A 23,937-nucleotide genomic window follows, 5' to 3' on the forward strand; every position below is an offset into this window, starting at 1 on the left:
GCTTAAAAGTTAAAATATATGAAATTAAGAGGAGTGATGAAGTTGGAAGTTTTTAGTAAAAATTTTATAAAAACAACAAAATGACGAATAAAAAATATGAGACGGTAAAAGAGTGTTCTGTCTGAATAATAAAATATAAATTAATAAAATAATGAGCTCGATAATTAATCTTGGCTATGATAAAGTGTATTCATTATTTTTATCAACTAAAATTGAGGGTGTGAGTTGACTGTTGAGAGTTTTGAACCTAAAATATGAAAAAGTAAGCAAAGAGTAAAGTGGGAAGTGATTTCATTATCTTTTACCTATTCTTGGGTTATTGAAATATGCATAAGCGTGTGTTGGGGGGGTTGACAACTCTAATTCGGATCCCTATTGGTTGTTAATCTAAAGTATCCCTCCAATTATATACGTCCCTGAGGACTCCAACCCCACTATTAATGTATGTGGTGTGGTCTGAATGAATATTGATATGTTGATGGATGGGTGGGTTATGTGATATGTGTGTGTGATACCAATATATGATGCATACATACATAGAGATACGGTAGTCCAATGTGAATTCCCAAGTGCCCTTCCCACAAATCCACCACGTGGTCTTCTCTTACATGTCTGAGGTGGACCAAAACGTCTCTCTCATCCTCTATTTAAACCCCATTCTCTGTTCCTCTTTCCCCCCCCAAACCTCACTCTCCCTCTCTCCCACAGCTACAACTGCTCTCCTCTTCAACCCCCTTCTCTCCCATTTCTAACATTTACACAAACCAAAATGACTTTCACACCCGCGAAAACAAACTCTAGTTCATGTGCTGCTCCCCAATTCCTTCACCCACTCTCTTCCAAGTCTTCTCTTGTTGAACTCAGCTCTCCCTCCAAATCTAGGTGGACCAAAACGTCTCTCTCATCCTCTATTTAAACCCCATTCTCTGTTCCTCTTTCCCCCCCCAAACCCCACTCTCCCTTTCTCCCACAGCTACAACTGCTCTCCTCTTCAACCCCCTTCTCTCCCATTTCTAACATTTACACAAACCAAAATGACTTTCACACCCGCGAAAACAAACTCTAGTTCATGTGCTGCTCCCCAATTCCTTCACCCACTCTCTTCCAAGTCTTCTCTTGTTGAACTCAGCTCTCCCTCCAAATCCTTTTCCGTCAGGAAGCCTACCAGAGGAGCTAAAATCCACTGCGCCCTGCACTCCCCCTCAGTTCTCACTTTGCCCAAACGCCCCTTCCAAACACCCACACTTCCCAAAACTGATTCCCCTGCTCACCCGCCGGCGCCACCGCTCCCGCCGCACTGGAACTTACTACAAAAAGCGGCTGCCCAAGCGCTCGACGCGATGGAGAGCGCGTTGGTCTCACGCGAGCGCCAACACCCTCTTCCCAAAACCGCCGACCCTCGCGTCCAAATTGCCGGAAATTTTGCTCCGGTGCCGGAGCAGCCCGTACGCCATAACCTCCCCGTCACCGGCACTATTCCAGAATGCATTAACGGCGTTTATGTGAGAAACGGCGCCAACCCTTTACACGAGCCACTCGGCGGCCACCACCTCTTTGACGGCGACGGCATGATCCACGCCGTCGCCCTCAACGGCGGAAATTCCGCTAGCTATGCTTGTCGGTTCACCGAGACACAAAGGCTGGTCCAAGAACGTGACTTGGGCCGGCCCGTTTTCCCGAAAGCCATCGGGGAACTCCACGGGCATTTGGGCATAGCCCGACTAATGCTATTTTACGCCCGAGGGTTATTCGGGTTAGTGGATCACAGCCATGGAACCGGTGTGGCAAACGCCGGACTAGTATATTTCAATCAAAGACTTTTAGCCATGTCGGAAGATGATCTTCCTTATCAAGTGCGGATAACTCCCTCAGGCGATCTTGAAACGATTGGGAGATATGATTTCGGGGACCAATTGAGGAGCACGATGATTGCTCACCCGAAAATTGATCCTGTTTCCAAGGAGCTTTTTGCTTTGAGCTATGATGTAGTTCAGAAGCCATATCTCAAGTACTTCAAATTTTCCACGGATGGGAAGAAATCGCCTGACGTTGAGATACCGCTAGATGTACCCACCATGATGCACGATTTCGCCATCACTGAGAACTTGGTGGTGATTCCTGATCAACAAGTGGTGTTCAAGCTTCAAGAAATGGTTAAGGGTGGCTCACCCGTGATATATGACAAGAACAAGAAATCAAGGTTTGGGATCTTGTCAAAGAATGCTCAAAATTCTGAAGATATTAAATGGATTGAGTGCGCCGATACTTTCTGCTTCCACTTGTGGAACGCTTGGGAGGAGCCAGAGACTGATGAAGTTGTTGTGATCGGCTCATGCATGACTCCAGCCGACTCCATTTTCAACGAATGCGATGAAAAGTTCAAGAGCGTCTTGTCAGAAATCCGCCTCAATTTAAAAACCGGCGAGTCAAAGAGGCGGCCCATAATTCAATCCTCGGAACAGATCAATTTGGAAGCCGGCATGGTGAACCGGAACCGCCTCGGCCGGAAAACAAGGTATGCTTATCTTGCAATCGCAGAGCCATGGCCTAAAGTTTCAGGGTTTGCAAAAGTGGACCTCTCCACCGGAAAAGTAGAGAAATTCATCTACGGCGACCGGAGATACGGCGGGGAGCCGTTTTTTGTGCCGAGAGACCCAAATTCGGAGAGAGAAGATGATGGGTACATTCTGTCATTTGTACACGACGAAAAGGCCTGGAAATCAGAGTTGCAGATCGTAAATTCGATGACATTGAAGTTGGAAGCTTCAGTAAGACTTCCATCGCGAGTCCCATATGGATTTCATGGCACATTCATAAGCTCAAGGGACCTGGAAAATCAAGCCTGATGGATGGAAATCAGTGTTTGAACAAATTAAGGGCTGTACATTTATGTGTAAAAAAATATATAGGTGTAAGATGAGTAGTGCATATCTATCTCTATAATGGAGGAGGCATAAGCCTGAGGGATGGGTAGATTTAGAGGCATCGTCCCCGGAGTCTCCTCTGCTTTTGAATTTTAGCAGTGATGAGTCAGTTTTTATTGTTTTTGGTTACAGTAGTGTTGTTCAGGAAGCCCAGCTTGTAGCTTTTGGTGTACAGCGCTACTAATGGAGCTCAGCTGGTTTCTGTTCCTTTTTGTCCACTCTCTTTGTTAATTACCCAATTTTTTTTTACTCTTCTTGATTCTCACGCTTATTAATTTTTACCAACCCCCACAACTTACAGCGCAGTCAATTTTTACTCTCTCTCTCTCTCTCTCTAGTCATCATGTGTTTCTGTTTCTTACCATATGTTTTTATTTCCTTTGGAGCATTATAAACTCTCCCAAGACTATAAAATTATAACCGCATTATCAAGCCTTGTAAAGAAAAGAAAGTATTCACCTATATAAATCCAATAAGACGGGTAGAATGAGGGGGGAATGTCCGAATTATTTGCCATCCTTTTCGCATGCTTTCTTCAAGTGAATTGGAATTTTTCATAAAGTGGTAGTAACGATGGGCAGGGGAAACTTTATAACGTGGTGTGGTCGCGTCATTTTGTTGTTGAGTTTCTTCAAATGGTTATGGATTCGGAATCATCAATAGAGGGTGCAGATTTAACACTCTAGTGATGGTATTTTATTAGACTCTTTTTTTTAGTCAATGACATGTATAATCTATGTTTCATGCAAAAGCTCCAAATAAAAAGATTGTGGATTTCAATTTTCCTAGAGAATCAAATAATGTGTATCGGATGACTTAGACCACGTGATGAAGATGAAGTTTTTGGCGATTGCAGGCACAGAATTATGAACTTGGGTTTGGGAATATTGTGTATTTACTTGTAGTAATTGAATGATTAAACGTTTGACACGACACAAATTACTTTTGCTCACATGTCAAAATATTAATTAGGTATGAGAGGCAGCACGAGTTGTTGAATTCTCTCCTCTCCATTGGCTGCTTTTCTTGTCCAACAACAGAAGAAAGGAAAAGACATTTCACCGAAATGCATTAATTTTCAAAGGTGTGAATAGATTGATTTTGTACGTATTTTTGCAATTGAAAGATGGGTTTATGTGGATCAAATCCAGCGACCCCATAGAAATTTCTATTTTGTTGTTTTCTTTTCATCAATAAGAACAAAACATAAAATTGGACATAGAAGAAAAAAAGTTACATGACAGATTAGAATATATATATATATATATATAATAATGTAGCATTATTAATTAGGGGTTGAAGGAATAGGAATGTTTTGGTGCAAAGTATTCTTATTCTTATTAAGAATAGAGATATAAGTGTGAAGGGCAGCAGGGGTTTGGTAATTGGGTAGAGATATAGATCGTCTGGGGTTTTTGGTTTTTGTTTAATTTGCCGGAGATTGAATGTAAGCCATAACTTTAATAAAAAGATGTTTTGTTTTGTCTTGGCCGCGACAGTCAACACATGAAAAACAACTTACTTTTTCTCTGTTCCAACTCCAACTCGCTGTCAAAAACTGAAATTTGTGTAAAGAGCACTTGTGACATGGACCTCAATCCTCCCATGGAATCTTAATTTCCTTAATAATATTAATTATTATTGAGTAAGAGAGAGAGAGGGGGGTAGAAGAAGGAGGAGGGGGGGTAGAAGAAGGAGGAGGGTAAGAAGCAGCCAAAACAAAGTAGAGGCCAAATTCCAGAAATTGAGGGAGAGTTTGTACTGAATTGAGGCAACAAAAAAAGAAACCTCATACCTGACATGAAATTCACGTGAAGTGCACGCGGATGCATGGCCCCCACACTCATCAACAAAATTGGAAGCTTTTCCAATTTCATCATAAATAATATAAAATAAAGATTTGTGCAGTATGAGTAGGAGAAGTGGGCGTCGTATGTTTGAGGCAGCTGTGCTTATTACCTTACTCTCTGCCGAGATCCAAGGAATGAATTTCATAGCGGCGCCCAGGTCCCCGCATCTCTCTCTCTCTCTCTCCCTCTCTCTCTCTCTCTATATATATATATAGATATATCATATGCCTCCATACATACAAACACATCCATCATATGAAGTCGATAACCACATTTAGAATAGTAGTGTATATATAATTATATTTAATTGTGTATTATTTAATTAAACGCTCTCTTTTATTCTTATACAAATTATGTGGGCTTAATAATCTCCATCTAATTGCGGATAACTCATACTAATAATACAATCACATATATATATAATAAAAAGTGTTGGAAGGAGGTAGTAGAAGCGTGCATCATGCTGTTCGTCACACTCCATGAATTCATTTCATACATAGTGCTCTTCCACACTCATCACTTGCTGCATTTCCTATGTATATAGTGGAACTCACGCTGAGAAGTTTTTTCATTTTAGCCAGGTTTTGTTGTTTAAATTCTTTTTTATCTGATAGTTTGTGTATTAATTTTATATTATATTAAGAGATGCTTAAATTATACTATGAAGAAAGGACTTAATAAGTCCATATTTATAAAAATTGTTCATCTGGAAATATTTATTTATATTTTCATTTTAGAAAGACATGTTACAGATGATGAGTAATTAATTAAATATGGCATAATTTATAATTAGAAAGATGATGAGGAAAGAGTAGGTAGTGGCGCATGCATAGCACTTTTTTGAGCTGAATTGGATAGATGTTGGTTGGGCGTTGGGGATAAGCAAAACTAACTGAAAAAACACATACTCCCTTTTAATTTATTCCATATGTATAGTTTTAGAGGGTACGTAGTTATGTAGTGCCCATTCAAAAATCCCAAACCCAATTTAAATACTTGAAAAGGTTAGTGTAAAGTGTGGCCACCCCGTTGTCGGTCAAATACTAATCTATCTACATATCATAATCACACTATTCAAACGTAGATTACCATAAACAATAGTCTCATGCACTACCATCATTAACATTTTCTGTTTCTTTTTTATATACTTACATTATAATAATGGACTATACGTATGTTTCAATTTTAATATTTCTTCATACATCAAATTAACTTTGTTATTGTGTTCACTATTATAATTATTAGCTAGTAATACTACTATACTATATATATATACATAGACAGAGAGAGAGAGAATAATTAAATTCTGCTAATTGTATAGAATTAATGATAAGGCTTGCAATGAGATATTACAAAATTTTTAACTCAAATTGAATTTGATTGGATCTGAATTAATTATATAATAAATGCAATATAATTGATTAACTAAAGACGATGACTGCAACATCCACTAGTTGATTAATCTGATTTTGCAATTGTATGAAAAAGGAAAGTAATGGGTTTTACAAGGTCAAAGCATAATTATGTATAGTTACGTGCCACCAAATACGTTTAATTGTTGTTTTATTTCATGGTGGGGAAAGCACGAATTGATGCCCCTATATTAATATTGATATATATATATATATATATATATGGTGAGTGAGAATTAGGGAGTCATTGGGATATAATTTTGGAGATATATATGTTGTGCTAGTGTGGGTGGAGTACGTAGCTACCCAATTTCTAATAATAATAATGGTGGATATATATATATATATATACATACATACTTAGATATTCAAACATAATGAAATGATACTCGAGTTATTATCCAATATATATATATAGATAATATGGAACTAAACGATTAATTGCATACCCTTGTTCTTGAACAACAAAGCAATCTTAGCTAGTCGTACGTGGCTGTATTGAGCAAGTTTGAATTTATTCAATGTTTGAACTGATGTTGCGCGCGCACATATATATATATATATATTCTATGTATCATCTGAAAACATTAAAAGTTATAGAATTATTTATTTTCTTAATTATAGAAAGTTGTAGATAATAAAAAAGTATTCGTTGAAAAAAATATATTTTTTTTCTAAAACATTTTGAAACCATTTCCAGAAGTACTTGATTAGAAAGATATTTTTTTTTGAAAGGTTGCAATTTTTAGATTAAAAAGATCTAATTGAAGACATGCATAATATTTTAAAAGACGTGTAATCTATTGAGACTGAAACTTTTCCCAATATGCTATTTTCTCAGATCGAACAAGAATATAAATATGAATATTAATGAATTTTAAGAGTGGAGGCTGCACCTTAATTAGTTGGTCTAGTTTTGGGTCGGGCTTAATCAGATATTTTGACGCTGCCAATGCCATGCTGACGACCACGACCCCTTATCATCGCTTAAATTCTTTCGATATGGAAAATTAAGAGCAATCAGCTAGCTAGCTAACTAGCATTATAAAATAAATACATGTGATTGATATTATATATAGTAAAATATTGTGTTTGAGTCATAATTATTAATTACCAAAAAAGGGTCTCATTTTGATTAAAAAGAAGTCATCATTAATTATGTACTCATGATCACAATTATATATCAATTATCAGTCATCAAATTCGATCTCCTTAATTAAGCATGCATGATCCACCATTAATAATTAAAGTAATTTGTGTAGTGTGCTGCCTTTATTAATGCACCTTATCCATTAAGTAATATCAGAAATCCAGCCAAAGTACGTACCTAGTTATATAAAAACTGATCAAATTCCAGAAATTATGTCTGAAAAGTTAATTAATAAAGAAGTGGAATTACTGACGTGTAAAGGATGCACCCAGAAGAGTCGAGTGGAGTGGTCGTCACCTTTTACAGCATGCATCCTCACCATTAACCACCACCTTGTCTTCTGGGAGAGTCGGAGCTGCATTGCAATGCATGGCTGGCCAGCTAGCTAGCTGCTGATTTGCTTATATTACATTATATTCGCCACACACAATAACTACCTCCCACCTTACAACCTAAGTATATGTATGTATGTGTGTATGAAATCCATGTTGTTAAGGTTTTTACGTACGTACATCTGATTCACAACGCCCCTTCCATCTGGTTCTGGTGCCACGTACCGTACAGGTGATCAGAAGACGACATGGTTTCGTGCAGCAGAGATCGAGGTTGCCCTTTCGTGATGTTCAGGATTTTGTGGTCTTGGCCCCGCAGCTTCTCGGAGGTCAATTTAGATTCTCTACCGTCACCCTACATGTTACTTTGTCGTTCTGCCCTTCCTCACCACCTCATAACCATATACCCGACATCTCTCTATTTATGGGTAGATCGTATGTATTAAGGAAAGTGCAGTCAACCCTTGATCAACAAACCTTTCATACATCCATGCATGATTTGGACATGAAGTCACTATCTAACGTGCATGTGGGTATATATATTTATATTCACCACACACACACACACACACATATATATATATGTATGTTAATATGCAATAAATTGTTGAGTACTGATGCATGAAACTGTCATTAATTATATATGCATTTAGCTTCACATTTAATGTAATTCTAGCATGAATTTTTATTGTATTAAACTGATTTTTAAGTTACATGGATCATTTCTGATACCAATACAAAATTTTATACACCTAATTTAGAATTATGGAGTGATTGAACTTACAAATTATATAGGGCGTTCGATTTTTGAGATTGTATTCATCTCAACATGGACGCTTTTGTAGTCATTTACGGATAGGCGTCTTGCCACTTAGCCCGCGGTTTTACTTTAAAAAAAAAAAAAAGAATTCAGAAATTATATATATAACTTCACGAAAGATGATCCTCACCAACATATATTAGCTGTGACAACCGAATAGTAATAAGTTTGTAATTAACGAGTGGATATATATTGAACAGCACGAAAGGTAAAGGGTATAGACCTAATGAATTATTAATGTGTGGATATGAGAATGCGTGGACTAAATATTTCTATCTCTTTTTTTTTTTTTTTAAATGATAAAAAATAAATAAAAAGAAGCGTGTGTCACTCACATGCATGCGTATATAAATTAAAGAAACAAAAATAAGATGCATGTATAGTAGACAAGAAATGGAAGTGTGTTGTATTTGAGTACAGTTACAATGGATGGTTGTAAGTTAGGAATTGGGGATTAAAGAAATGAAAGGAAGGTTTGAAGTTAGAAGGTGGGAATGCTTCCAACTCACCCCAATGCAAAATCCCTAACAAGGACACACATTCTAGTTATGCATGACGACCCCTACCTCCTTGTTTCATATATTATATATATGTGCCAATTCCCAAACCCTAACCCAAACAACAACTACTCTACCTCTTATTCATACATATATCCATGTGGATCGCGTGGATATTCACCACCTTTCTGCACGTGTGGACCACCCACTCCCAACTCCAATTAATTACCTAATAATCATTCAAGATTAATTAATTACATATGATTATCATATACGGTCATTATTAGGCAATTACTAATTTAAGAATGTGGAAGAAATTAAGTGTCAAACAGTTTTTGTATGTTGCCCGTGACGTGGGAAGACTCCAAACTTTACTTGCCAAAGATACACACTTTCTTTTACTGGCCAAAGACCGGTATTCTGTCAAACTTCATTAATATATAGATATAATATTCTTGGGAAAATAAAATCCAGAAAACAAGAGATTGAGAGTGAGTTGTAGGCTGCAGGTGGGCACATGATCTCTTGCAAGGAAAAAATAAATAGTAGAAAGATTAGTGAGGAGGGGGTGGGGATGATGAGATATATGTATATAAAACTTGTTCTATGTGCTATAAGTCTGTTGGCCTGAGGAGGAAACAAGCTATAATTAAGGTGGCCGACTGCCTGCTGTCTACTGTCGACTACTGTCTAGTCTATATATGCATGAAAAAGTAGTCAAGAAGAGCACGCACCCTACTACGTACTTACGTACAACACAAACAAAAGACAACCCTTTTGTTTCACATATACAGTACAACAAACAAATTCTTGCGCAACTAAATTTTTCTTTTTCTTCTTTTCCCTACCTACCCCTCCAAATTCAAACAATTTTTTTTAAATTAATGAATCATCACTATCACTAGCTATGTATGTATGTATTATAATGTACAATATCTCATTATTTGCAAATTACGCTGCTTAATTAGCTAGCTGGGTAATATTTATATTATTTACAGTTAATTAATGAAGTGGTATGTAGTCCACAAAATTAATTGTGGCTCATGTAATTAATCCTTTTCGGTTGAAATTTCAAAACCCATACATTATATGATAGATTTACCTCAAGCCAAAAAAAAAAAAGAAAGAAAATAATGTGCAATGTCACGCACCACATGTAGTATGCTGATCTTCCACATGCAGGATATAAATGCACCACCAACAAACCCGCCCCAAACTAATTATTATTATTATTAAGATTGAATTTTCACAATATTAATTTGAGGGACGGAAGCGTTAATTAGACATTCTTTGCTGTTCAATATATATATATATATATATTTGGTGGTGCAAAGGAGTCCACACACCAAAAATAAAAAGCTGATGCATGATGATATGGTGAGCGAGAGTCATGAGTATATAGATAGATAGATAGATAGATAGTTGAGGAGAGGAGGTAGAGACGACATGATCAACATGCCCATGTTCACATGCATCCAACTATATAAAGAATAAAATTTTCACAATATTAATTTGAGGGACGGAAGCGTTAATTAGACATTCTTTGCTGTTCAATATATATATATATATATATATATTTGGTGGTGCAAAGGAGTCCACACACCAAAAATAAAAAGCTGATGCATGATGATATGGTGAGCGAGAGTCATGAGTATATATATAGATAGATAGATAGATAGATGAGGAGAGGAGGTAGAGACGACATGATCAACATGCCCATGTTCACATGCATCCAACTATATAAAGAATAATGCCACGATACATGCTGAGATATAATGCAATTAGCTCAACATATATATATACACATGTACACAATTAATGGTGCATGGAAATTGAATATAAGCTCAAACCCCCCTGTCGTGTGATATTGTTTCATGTGCCTGTTATTTATGAACACATATTAACTTTGCTTTACATGGACCAGAAACAAGAAGCATCCATGGACCAATGCATACCTATTGTTTGCCTAATTTTATTTTTTGAAATATCTTATAACATATCATCAGATGTTTTATAAGCCCTCCAACCACCTTTTTAATTTCTCAATAATGAAATTAAATTACAAATTTCCATGTGTAAATAATGAGCTGTCAACAATACCCAATCCCTCTGACTATTTTATCAACAGCAAGGTAAGTAAGCGAATGTTAATCATGTACATACAGAAATCACACGCAAGTCCAATTGCCATGTCAAAATGGGCTTAAAGCGCTAACAACTGGTTTCATCTAATTTTCTGTAAGCATCACCAAAACTTCCATCTTTTCTAACAACTTCTTCATAGTGTCCTGTGTCGGCAAGGACCGGCCCCGCTTATTCTTTTGTTAGGTATATTTGACCTCTCTTTCATGGTAAAAACAACCAACAATTCAACTAGTTCATCAGTCTCAAACGAAAACACCAGTTATGACAAGAGAAAAAGAAATTACAGAGCAACCACAACTTCAACAAACCTAAAATTTCTTACAAAATTTGGCAATACCACCATCCAAATGAAGCTGCAAACCACATTATTTGATTTGCAATTTTAATACATACCTAAATAGAATCTTATGTTTGCTATTTTACCCAAACATAACTCAACTCGCTGGGACTACTGGCAAAGCTGCTCCACTGCAGCCACAATCTGTGCAGGTTGAACCACTGTCCATTCTTCCAGAACTCCCGCATATGGAGTTGGTACGTCCTGTGACGACAAGCACACAATCGGGGCATCCAAATAATCATGGAAATTTTCATTAATGGATGCCGTCAAGCTGGCGCCAATACCTCCAGTTCTCATGCATTCCTCCACAATGAGCACACGATGAGTCTTTTTCACTGAATTCCCAATTGTGTAAAGATCAAATGGCTTCAGCGATCTGATATCGATGACTTCTGGGTCGTATCCTTTGTTGACCAGAGTCTTTGCAGCCTGCATGACGTGATACCTCATTCTGGAGTACGTCAGAATGGTAACATGCTCACCCGGTCTGACCATCTCAGCTTCCTCAAGATTCAATACATACTCTTCATCTGGAATCCTCTCTTTTAGATTGTAGAGTAAAACATGCTCAAAGAGAATCACGGGATTCTCACTCCTTATAGCAGCCTTCATCAACCCCTTGGCATTGTAAGGGGTCGAGCAAGCTACCATTTGAATCCCAGGAATCGACTGGAAGTACGACTCAAGGCGTTGTGAGTGCTCCGCTCCAAGTTGTCGACCAACTCCACCAGGTCCACGGATGACTACTGGTATCTTAAACTGCCCACCAGATGTGTAGTGAAGCATGCCACAGTTGTTCGAGATCTGATTAAAAGCCAGAAGGAGAAAACCCATGTTCATTCCCTCAACTATGGGACGCAGGCCGGTCATGGCAGCTCCTATGGCCATGCCAGTGAAGGAGTTTTCAGCAATGGGTGTGTCAAGAACCCTGAGATCACCGAACTTGGTGGCCAAGCCCTTGGTCACTTTGTATGAACCTCCATAATGGCCCACATCTTCGCCCATTACACAGACACGTGGATCTCTGTCCATCTCTTCCTCCAAACCTTCACGGAGAGCTTCAAATAGCAAAAGCTCATGCCTGAGGATGGAAATAGGGTTTTAAATTGGTTCACGTAATCTCAAGTGAAACAAAAGAGACATGATAAAGCAATACCTTCAGTTTATTGAAACACCGAATCAATTATCCAAAAATTATAAAGCCATTAGACAAATTGTAATTGGAGATATCTATGCAGATAGGCATGTACATAAATCATTCAATGGTTTTTAATGAGAACTATTTTTATTCTGCATGCATATTGGGACGCCCCTTGCTCAATCATGGACAGGCATGGCAATAATTCAAATCCAGAGAGGACATTCTAATTGAACTACAACAGCTTAAATCAGTTAAAAACCAAAAAGATTAAGCCAAAAAGAATCATAAGTACACCAAATGTGCATAGATTACAGAAGAACACCAACAATAAATGATCTGTTCCATGAAGCCCTGTACAGGGGAGTGGTTGGGCCAACAAGCTTCTATAAGACATGATCTTGTCATGCTTAACTCAATTCAACAAAGTTCGTTAACATGTATAAGGCATGCAAGTATTGAAATTGCTGGGATTTTAATAAATCAGACCTTCTTATATATTATACATGAGTTTGTTGCAAGACGTAATCAAGGTGCTTTGGAGCATTTTTTTCTTTTAAAAAAAAAAACAACAACAACAACAACAAGTTATGCACACACCCCACACACTCACGCACTCACCCAAGTTCGAACTCCCGTAGGAAATCTTGAGCCCAAGCCCCAGGGCCCCTAGGGGACAGGTGTTTTAGTGTGTTTTAGCTTATTCAAATATACATGTATTATGGAGAATTAGAAAGAGATCAAGGTTTGTGCAACACATCACCTGCATTGCCTAAGTGGACAGATCTATGAGAGAAGTTGATTCTAGACATGTAACAAGTATCATGAAATGAATGTGCTTTCATCTAATAAGACTGAATAGACTGCGTAAAGTCTGAACTAAGATAGAATTAGCAGAATTAGGTAGTAAAAGATGGAGGCATAAAACATGTGCTGATAACCATTTCCGTTGCCTCTGCACCCAGCAATTTATGAGGAAGAAATCAGAGAATTACTTTTAAGAATATTCCCAATTGGGTAAGATGGAGAGTTCTCATCCACATTGGTTACCATAATAGCATGTCAAACAATAACTAATGCAGTATGCTATATTTGTGGGGCAAGCTCATACAATATCATCCAACTCGTGTTATGCTTTTCTTTTTCTTCTTAAGATAAAAATAATAATCAAAGACACAAAACTCGTCCCAATTTAGAATAATCAATTCCTAAGTGCCACTAGAATGTCAACTAGAAGGTGAATGACAATAGTGGCATCCAGAAAAAGTTCTAAATAGAGAAGACAATGAGAAATACCCGGGCTTGGATGCAGTAGAAGCTGTTACATTGTCTTGCTTCGTCTACAACGACAGAGGAATAGCACAAATTAAATGAGAAAAACTATAAATAGAGATGAACATAAATTGGAATGAGAATGCACACTACACGAGAACATATTTGCATCGAACTCACACATAAAAAAGACAGGATAAACTTACTGCAACTGCATTAGTAGACAATGTTCCTCTCCTACTATTGCGAGGGTTCAAGCCAGAGCTCAAACTTCCATCAGAACGAATAACAAAGAAGCTTCCTTTCCTCTCTGAAGTAAAATGGCAAATCCAAAAATAGAAAAGCATGCTTAGCATCACAAGCATACAAAGTTCTTGACAAGAGAAAATCCGCAGGGCAATGTTAAATTTCAACCATAATCAGTTCAAGCACAAAAACTTGGATATTTTATACATGATGCTAAGACACAGAGTAAAATTTGGGAAGCAAAGAGGCAATGTAACATATGGCATGCGTGTAATCTGACACATTATATCTAATTCTTCTGAGCCCATTTCCAACCTCTATGAGTGTGAGTGTGTGGTGCCACATTACCACGAAATCTTCTCGTCACTTCCAACTAAAGGCAAAGTATTTGAATCAACAAGTAACAGGAACAGATAAAGCAATATCAGAAAGATGGTTCAACAAAAACTCGACAAAAGAACAAGGGAAAGGCAATAATTAGACAAGCAATTCAACAAACAACATCAAATGAAGAATCTATAGAAAAACATCAAGATTTAAAGAACCGATTAAACTCGATTTTAAAGAAAACCGAATCAAGAATAGCAAGAACCTGGGAGCGATCTGGGAGAAGCGAAGCAAGAATTCTTGTAATTAGCCGACGAGAGAGCCGTCGTGGCTCCAACTCCTTGCATAAACGCAGACGCCATTCAGAAACAGTCTCAAGATTCCACGAAAGAAAAGAAGATTCAGAACTCCTTACTTTTACGACCAAAAGAAAACACCAGTCAAGATTACAAAACAGAGCAAGTTTATACACAAACTTGCGAGAGAGATTAAGAAGAATAATTGAGAGAGAGAAGATGGTGGGAATGGAGATGCCGGTCGTTTACGGCGATTTGGTTAAGCCGGAAAGAGAAAAGCAGACGAGAAGTGACAAGAGTATGAGAGCAGAACCACAAGTTTCTCACTGTTGTATGGTTTTACACTTCGATCATGTCGCCAAACAGCCTACTTACGGTGTAATGGACCTGTATTTCTTGACAGCCCATTATAGTTGGACGCGTAGCCGAAATGGCAAGATGGTCATAAAGTTACCGTTGCCAATAAATTTTTGCCCAGGTGATGCCTTCTTAGTGATGAGAGTTAATAATGGACTTCAATTGTGGGCCAACAAGCCTAGTTCCTCTCTTATATATTTGGGCCAGCTAAAACGCATATTATTTCATCTTTTATTCAAAGAAAACCCTACAAAGGCACTATGATACCCCTAAACCAAAAAATACCAGTACGATGTCGTAAGAAAGTAGGAAATTTACCAAAATCAAGTTTTATGGAACTAAATTAGTGAATAAGTATAATATATTTATTATATAATTAATTATTTTTTAAAAAAAAGATTTTGTTGTGTATAAGTAAGCTTGAAATTTAAGATAAGTATATTGTATTTATTATATTAATACAAATTCAATCAAATTTAATTTAAATTAAAAAATTAAAAAAAAAAGTACAAGATATCCAAAGGAATGCAAGCGAGGTAGCTAGTCTTTCTGGGATGAAAGTACAAAATATCCAAAGGAATCCAAAGGAGGTACAATAACTTTGCTCCATGCAATATCTATTCGTAATATATACATGCTTTTCTTACTTAACATTCCCTTGCAGAAAAATAGAGCTATAATTCGAAATAGGCACAAAAGGCACCCGTTAACCCATCTTCCGAAGAGTTATGAGACACCCTCCTTCCTTACAAACGCCAGGCTAGTGAAGATGGGTTCCCTCTTCCAGGTGATACAAGAGCTCCTACTTTAAGGAGCTAGGAGACATCCTTCCTCCTTAGAGTGGAGGGACTGAATGATGAGCATGACTCAAAAGCAATTGGCCCAAGAAGAAATGCTAAGCCCGAGTCAAGCCCCCCCAACCCAGGAGAAAGTCACCCCGCCCAAGGTCGCTGGGCTTAGCCCAAAAAGGAAGCACCTTGCGACATGGTTTGACCCAAGAGGGAGGCCCACTAGGCTCAGCCCAATAGAGATCCCCCACACCAGAGTCTTTCCAAGGATGAAGCTTGCCTAATCAAGATTGGCCCAAGGAGGCCCAGTACGAAGGCTTGCTGCTCTCTTCCAAGCCCAGCTCAAGGGAAGGAAGGTGCCCTTAAGAAACTAGACTCCTTGCGAGGCAGGAGTCTTCACAAAGGAGGAGTCCTTCCTCATTCAAAGACTTACTGCTCAAGGAGCGAATAAGGTGCAATCTTATCCACCAAAATCCCGCTTTCCTTGCTAGGCACGCAACTCCCTAGAGTCCCTACGAAGAGCAACTCCTCCTTTATAAATATGGAGAACACCCCTCAACAACTTCCTTTTTCCACCTTCGGAAAACTCTCTCATTGCAACTCTGTCATTCTAAAATTCGTGTTCTTGCTTATGAAATTCTTATTTTTCTCACAATTTTTTCGTTACAATTTATCTTCATGTTTATTTATTCTTAAATATGAGACTAATTTAAGCATCAAAGTGCTAACGTGATGCTTTGCAGGTCCACTTTCTCAAGAGCTTTCACTCAATTAGCCCAAATCCGATATCAAGATGCGAAGACTCTAGACCCATGCTAAAATCGCACGCATCAAAATTAATAAATAAATAATATAAAATTAATTTAGGGATATTATCATACAAAAAAAATTAACGTGAGTGAATTTTTCATATTAATATAGATGGATATTATAAATCATATATATGAGAAGAGGAGTTTTAATAGGCACGGTTGAAAATACATAAGAATATTATTGATAATATTAAAAAATTAATATTATGATATAAATAATCGCAATTTATAAGTAAAAATAAAAAAATATATATATAGCATAGATACATCATCATGATCAAATACAATAGATATATTTTTTTAATTTTATAAATATGTCGAGTGTGCTGACTGTTGGTAGTAATTCTTAATAAAGAGGGCGCCATCTAATTCGATAGGGAGTACACACGCATAAAATCGTGTCTTTGACAGAACCACATGTCTAACTTAATAAAGGATTAATAACTTTACCACAAAAAGCGTTTCACCTCAAGAGCGAGTCATTCAAGCCAAGTCAACATGGAGCTGCTCTATCTTCTCTGTTCTATCCTCTCCACTGCCATCACCTCTCTCCTCCTATCTCTCCTCCTCCCTTTCCGGTGCCTTCTCCGAAGCATCGCCACCCCACGCGCAGCTGGGAACCCCGGAAACTCTGTTTCTCTCTACCAGGGCACCGTATGGCACGAGCGCCGCCGCCCTGTCCACCACTCCTTCCGCTACCCCGTCCGCTATGCCTTCATTGACCTCGACACTGCACCCGACGCGCCGCCCAACCACCTCTCTGCCAATGATGCCCGTCGTGTTGCCAAGACCCATGGACCTGTGTAATTTTCGTCTTTCCCTCGGTTCCATTCCAATTCAGCATCTTCGGTGCTTTAAGTACTGCCTCTGTTTGAAATTAGATTGCAAATTTAGTTTCTGCTATCGTACACTTATGAAGATGTGATGTTGTTGCCAATTTTGTTGTTTGACTGGATAAAACTTACGTTTTGGAATGTTTCAGTCTAGTGGCATGTCTAATTCACATACTGTATGAAGACTAACTTACCGTGTTAAGCAGCCATGTACTGTAGTAGAACTATTATTGAATGTCAACTCTCCAAATTGTTTAGTGTACTATGAAGTGGTGCTTTGACTGTGGTTGTAGCACTTACGAACTATATCTTTTTGCAAATTAAAGGAGACAACTTTATAGGCTGATTATTTTGTGTGGAATAACCAGTTTTCTGTTGACAATACCTCCTAGCGTGGGATATGAACAAAATCCATTGAGCTTGTATTACTGTTATGATGTTGAAGGCTCTAAGAGAACTTTGAGAAAATGCATTGCTGAGGTGAGTTAGTTACTTGTCAATTCAATGTATATTTCCAACCACTTGAAAGTTGGAACTGGATGATGAATGCTGTAAGTACACCTGTTGTTGCATTTTCTCTGCATATATTTTCACTTTATACAGAAATGAAAGAGTTGATTGTCCTTTATCTCGCCGTAGCTACTTGCTAAGATAAGTTTAATCTTTCTTCAGGTTACTAATACACCATGGGGTGAAAGAGTAACATTTCTATTCAATCCAAACTCAGATTTAGTTGCTAAACCTCTCCATGTCAGCCCTTTCATGGTTAGTTACTGTCAATTTCTTTTGTATTTTTGTAAATAATTGTCTCAATACTGCTACTATGCATTTTTCTTGTCTTATGGGTTTCACCTTTAGTTATATTTCCTCTCTAACACATGTCACCCAATAACAACCACAGGATATGCTTGGCTATTGGAGCGTCAAAACAAATGACCCTGCTGATAATCTGCATGTAGTAATATCAGTACAACACCCTCAACTTGGTAACTACTTCACTGCATCATTGACTGCCAAAAGACTTGCCTCTTTAACGTCAGAAGATCATTCAATGTTCTTCTGGTTGATGCCCCATAAAGTTGCATTCTGGATATATTGGCATGTAAGTAATCTTTATCTGGGCTTTTCTTTCCATTAATTAAGCCAGCTAATATAGGTGCTGCCACACTTTTTGGGTAGCAAATATGATGGTTGGGAGCTTCTACAATTTCTCTGAGAGCAGGATTGGACATGTTTGTTGCTTAAAAGGAATGAAATTTAGAAGGCTGCTTCTGTTTCCTATACTGCTTTTCTCTGAGTTCTGTGGTGTGAATGATGTATATTTTTCCTTGGCATCATTCCTTCATTGTTAACCTATAGGATCAAGCTATTGTTAATTGGCTATGTGATTATTTTCTCATGATCACTTGTCCTAGGCTCTCAAACTTTGGTGGAAAAATGTTTCCTTTATTCAACATCCAAGATATCAAAATCCAAAGTATAGAGAAGACGCTTTACTGCGGGATGAAAATATTCAATGTTGTCCATTGTTTGGAAGTAATGAAGCAGACAACCTTCAAATACAAGGAAGAGCATGTGATTCAGCAGTCAAAATGTCGAGCGAGCGCTGCTTCACTTGGAGGGATGCCACATGGCCATGGTGCTGAGTTAACTAGTTGTAAGTTGTCTTGCTGTAAAACTCCAGGGTCAGAGCCTCAACTGAATCCATATGTTAAACCTCTGACCCATTCTCAAGCTGTCTTGCCACGTAATATACATTATCACGGTTTTGATTGCTTTGATTGTTAGCCACATACAGGATACCATTTCTTCCCTGGCCTGGTATTCTTTTATAAGGTGATATTGCAATGACAAGATTGCCTAATCATCTTCATATTGTAGACAACAACCACATCGTGTCTTGTGGTGGTTCATTTGAAGGTTGGGGCAGGTCAGAGATGGTTCATCTTCGAAGCAGCACAGATCTGAAGAAGCCCTCAAGTTTCTGCCTGCAAATCAGGAGTGACTCAATATGCTTTATTCTTGTTTGGTTTGTGCCGTTGATTTGTGAAATTCTTGTTTGGTTTGTGCCATTGATTTGTGAAATAAATCGAAGATTTCAGCAGATCTTATATTTAATTATCATTCAATACTACCGCAATAATTTCACCATACTGTATTAGTTTTCAGTATACTTGATTGGATACAGATAATACTGAGTTTATACTTGAATGATGACCATCTATGTCGTTGGATTTGCTCAACTCAATTATATAGTCTTGATTCCTGTGTTCTTGCACTGGTTGGAGATATATATGCCAACTTGCTCAACCAGTTTTCACCAGCTCCGCTCTGCTTTATTTATTGGTACGCCTGGAACTTTGGATCCACATTCAAGTTTTGCCTGCTATGGTACCACAGTGAATATGAACTCCACCAGATAGGATACCGAATATAAACTCTACCAGACAGTTGCCGAAAGTGATCTCTACCAGACAGACAAACCTTGACAGAACATAAACTCTTCTGGTGGTGGGCTGTTTAATCTCCTCATTTGTCTTTAAAAAAGAAAAACAAAATGAAGAACAACAACATTTGCTGGATAGCAAAGTAAATTTTCTTATATTATTTACTCTTTTGAAAATTTAGGTTTACTAAACTAACGAAGAAACGAAATTGGTCATCTAATAACCAAACAAATCAATTTATTGGCCGACATACCGAGTTCTTGATTTATTAAAACTCAAATGTATCACCACGCTTTCATACATATATTAAAAAGAAAATTAAATGAAATACTCATGTGACAAAAATGCAGGTGCTTTACGTGGCTCACAAGCATGTGGGCTCGATTCTCACCTAAAATTGTCAAATTTTCAACAAAAGTATCGTACGAAAATCAATTTATTTCTACTTTTTAGGTCAAATATAATATTATTCAAACCAAACAAGTGCTGCACATGCATGATCGATGCCATTGCTTATTGTTGTTGATGGAGATGGGAGAAAATTAGACGTCAGGACATTATTATTCAGCCCCGCACTTCCTTTCAATATCCTAATTCCGGTCTGGTCCATACTTAGTCTGGCCTCGTCTACGCCTCTATGCTTGAGGAATTTCAGTCCATAAGTCCTTGTTTGAATGTGACGTGGTTTCATCAACATTTGCGAATACATACATGTTTTTAAGGCGAATGTTACTGTTTGTTTCTCATATATCCAATTAAAATTTTATAACATAGTATGTTATTCACGGCCGCCGCAACGACGACGACGTGATATATAATATATTTATCAAATTAATGTTGTAAGATAATAATAAATATGATTAATGGCCCTAAATTAATACCTTCAATTTAAGAATGATTAGTTCACTAGTTAACGTTGGTAAATACCCACATATAAATCAGAATATAAGACCTATTTACGGTAGCAATTTGACATATACCCAATTTATATACAATTAATTACCCAAGATGAGGTTTATGTAGTAAATGTTAATATTGACGAGATTAATTATAGGCTGATGATTAATACAAAATTATGGTCTGAATTCCACTAAATGTCTTGATACTTTTACATATTCGATCATATCAGAAAAAGGAAGAACAAAAAAAGATAAAAGTATTTTATAAATACCTATATATTTGAACAGTTGAAAAATTAATTCATAGTCTTTTTTCAAAATTCGAAATTGCCTCCCAAGCCAACAAAAATAAGCTGCAATTCATTGAAAACGAAAGTTCAATTTGAGGTTGTTACATCACATGAACTAATATCAATAATTAGAGCTAATTATGAGTGTTTTTGTATATAAAAATATCTTATTTGTGATGTTAACAGCGATTTGGAGATCATTGTTATTTAAAATAAAATAAAATAGAAGACACATATTTAAGATGACCAAAACAAGTGATGCTCATATTTAGTATTAAGGAATGAGGTTGGGTGCAGAAAGAAAACAACTATCGTACTATTTTGTTACATGTCAATTTATATTTATAGTATAAAGATTCTAATTTTTTATTATTATAATTGTACATAATTAATCATATGTATATATTTGGTAAAATTTGAATTCAGAAAATTATAAATATTAATTTACTTAGAAAATAAAAAGAAATAGGCGAAGGAGCAAGAAATTGGGGCATCCATCCCTGGTGGTGGGCGTGGGCGAGATATCATGTTATAGAATGCGCGCGTGTAGTTATTATATGTAAAGGTGAAGAAGAAATGCTAAAAAAGACAAGCTGGTTATGCTTATGATTGATTGTAGAAGTAGTGGCTGTAAAGTCCACAGAACTCATGTTCCACGTGATCAAATAGTTTCCTTCACATTATTTTCCTGCTTTTTTCTTCTCCCTGTCCTCCTTCCCCAAATTCCTTTCTTTTCCTTTTATGTTTTTGGTAAGAGAGAGAGAGAGAGAGAGAGGGAGCGTGGGTTTCGTGTTTATATCACATTTTTATTACATCAAACTATAAAGACGGGTGTTTGATCAAATAGTTTCCTTCACATTATTTTCCTGCTTTTTTCTTCTCCCTGTCCTCCTTCCCCAAATTCCTTTGTTTTCCTTTTATGTTTTTGGTAAGAGAGAGAGGGAGCGTGGGTTTCGTGTTTATATCACATTTTTATTACATCAAACTATAAAGACGGGTGTTTTCCCATTCAAACTTCCCCACCCCCAAAAATCATCACTTATATATACTTCAAATTAACTTCCTCACCTTTCATTTCAAATCAACTCTCTACTTTCTCTCTCTACACACCCACAGATCCATCCATCAGACACTGCATATCCATAAAACAAAAAGAATGAAAAGAAACTGCAATCTGGAGCTTCGCCTTGTAACCCCTTCCGTCTTTTATCATTCTTCCGATTACATGAATGCCCGATATAACTCCATGTATGTATGCAGCGCTCTCTCTCTCTAATGATGCGATTTTGATATTTGGTTTTGATCTGATCAAGTGTTTCCTTGAATTGAACAGGTTGGATATGAGTCCGGACGAGAAGCAGCAACTTACTATCTTCTACAATGGAAGAGTTGCTACTTGTGACGTCACAGAACTTCAGGTATTAATATTACCTTCCTCCTAACTCTATGCTTTTCCATCTTAACAAATTAATGGCCAGCTCTTTCTTGCCAAATCTAGTGGATTCATGAAATTGCTTTTACCTAAGTTATGCAACATGCTGCCTTCTACACATCAATTAGTTACATATTGTGTGATGTGTCGTGCATGCAGGCCCGCAGCATCATATCCCTAGCAAGACGAGAAATGGAAGATGAAAAAAGCAAGACTAGTGTGGGTGGATCCGGATCCCAACCCTCTTCACCAGTGCTAATTAGTTCGCCAATTCATAATAATAGACAAACAAGTGGTAGTGGTCTTTCAATGAAGAGATCGCTGCAGAGTTTCCTCCAGAAGAGAAAAAGCAGGGTACAAGCAATATCCCCTTACCCGACAAACAGCCGCAGCCGCACCTCCTAATCCAAAATCATTCTCATCATTGTTGAAGAGAGACAGATAGATAGATGGACAGATGCTCCCCCCGGCCGCCCGCGCTACCTACCAATTATTAGTTTACTAGTTCGGGATGTAAATTACAGTCAGGCTCGGTGAATATATCAACACATTTTGATCTACTTCATATCTACGTTTTACAAGAATATTACTGTTGTCATCCCTATTTTTGGCTTTTCTCATTCCCTTTTTGTCTTATTCTTTTTGAGTGGGAGGTGATGTGCGTGTAGATTAATTGTGAAATCTAGAGAAAAGAAGATTATGTTGTGTTTTAGTAAGCCTGGAATTTAAGACCAAATCATATATATATATATATAAGAACCACTTCAATTATAGCTTCCCCTATTTAAGGTAGCAAGATCGTAAAAGAAGGATGATAAAGGTTGTATCAAAGTATTAGTTACTTAAACTTGTATATGAGACATGAAAGATTAATATTTATAAATTTTTTGAGTTGTACAATTTTATATGAACCACATATCCAAAAAATAATCAAATGATCTTATGAGTGCATACATACGCAGATTCAAGTGACTCAAGACCGAGTTGGTACAACCTCAATAGGAAATGCATCGATCTAATCTTATTTTGTGATCTTGGAAAGAGTTGGGGTCATTTAGAACAATTTCCCAGATTAGAACAAACTCTCCTAAAGTTTGGAATAATTATGAGTCCTTGATTTAATGATTATCTAACAATCAATCAAATTCGTTACTTTTTCATCCATTTTTCAATACAATCTAACTAAAATGCCTTTGTAGATTTTGAATTATAATTTTACTTATTCTTAAAAAATTCGTGAAATTTTTTCATGGATTAAATGAACAAATTTTTAATCACTTTATAATTATATTAAACCTAAAAAAAAAGTTGATGTTAGTTAAATAGAATT

At 37.1% G+C, this 23,937-nt stretch overlaps 4 protein-coding genes across 5 annotated transcripts; 3 read left to right on the top strand and 1 right to left on the bottom strand.

Moving 5' to 3' along the window:
• LOC105175729 (probable 9-cis-epoxycarotenoid dioxygenase NCED5, chloroplastic) lies at nt 957–3,173 on the top strand. Its single transcript, XM_020698171.1, has one exon. It carries the CDS (start codon nt 1,035–1,037, stop codon nt 2,844–2,846), a length of 1,812 nt encoding a protein of 603 aa, XP_020553830.1. The 5' UTR covers nt 957–1,034; the 3' UTR covers nt 2,847–3,173.
• LOC105175732 (pyruvate dehydrogenase E1 component subunit beta-3, chloroplastic) lies at nt 11,330–15,145 on the bottom strand. The gene is made up of 4 exons (XM_011098280.2): nt 14,719–15,145; nt 14,087–14,190; nt 13,905–13,948; nt 11,330–12,551 (listed from the first exon to the last, which is right to left on the bottom strand). The coding sequence occupies exons 1-4, from the start codon at nt 14,813–14,815 to the stop codon at nt 11,579–11,581; spliced, it is 1,218 nt and encodes a 405-aa protein (XP_011096582.1). The 5' UTR covers nt 14,816–15,145; the 3' UTR covers nt 11,330–11,578.
• On the top strand, nt 17,029–19,750 carry LOC105175733. Of its 2 annotated transcripts, XM_020698492.1 has the most exons (6): nt 17,029–17,509; nt 17,908–18,019; nt 18,212–18,304; nt 18,441–18,641; nt 18,955–19,196; nt 19,421–19,750. In XM_020698492.1, exons 1-5 carry the CDS (start codon nt 17,205–17,207, stop codon nt 19,183–19,185), a joined length of 942 nt encoding a protein of 313 aa, XP_020554151.1. In that variant the 5' UTR covers nt 17,029–17,204; the 3' UTR covers nt 19,186–19,196; nt 19,421–19,750. The 2 variants fall into 2 exon arrangements, with proteins under 2 accessions (XP_020554151.1, XP_011096583.1); XM_011098281.2 differs by having other exon boundaries at nt 18,955–19,750.
• LOC105175734 (protein TIFY 5A) lies at nt 22,136–23,378 on the top strand. Its single transcript, XM_011098282.2, has 3 exons — nt 22,136–22,423; nt 22,509–22,593; nt 22,767–23,378. Exons 1-3 carry the CDS (start codon nt 22,332–22,334, stop codon nt 23,010–23,012), a joined length of 423 nt encoding a protein of 140 aa, XP_011096584.1. The 5' UTR covers nt 22,136–22,331; the 3' UTR covers nt 23,013–23,378.

Source organism: Sesamum indicum, linkage group LG12, assembly GCF_000512975.1.
Source record: "Sesamum indicum cultivar Zhongzhi No. 13 linkage group LG12, S_indicum_v1.0, whole genome shotgun sequence".
NCBI classification, from domain to species: Eukaryota; Viridiplantae; Streptophyta; class Magnoliopsida; order Lamiales; family Pedaliaceae; genus Sesamum; species Sesamum indicum.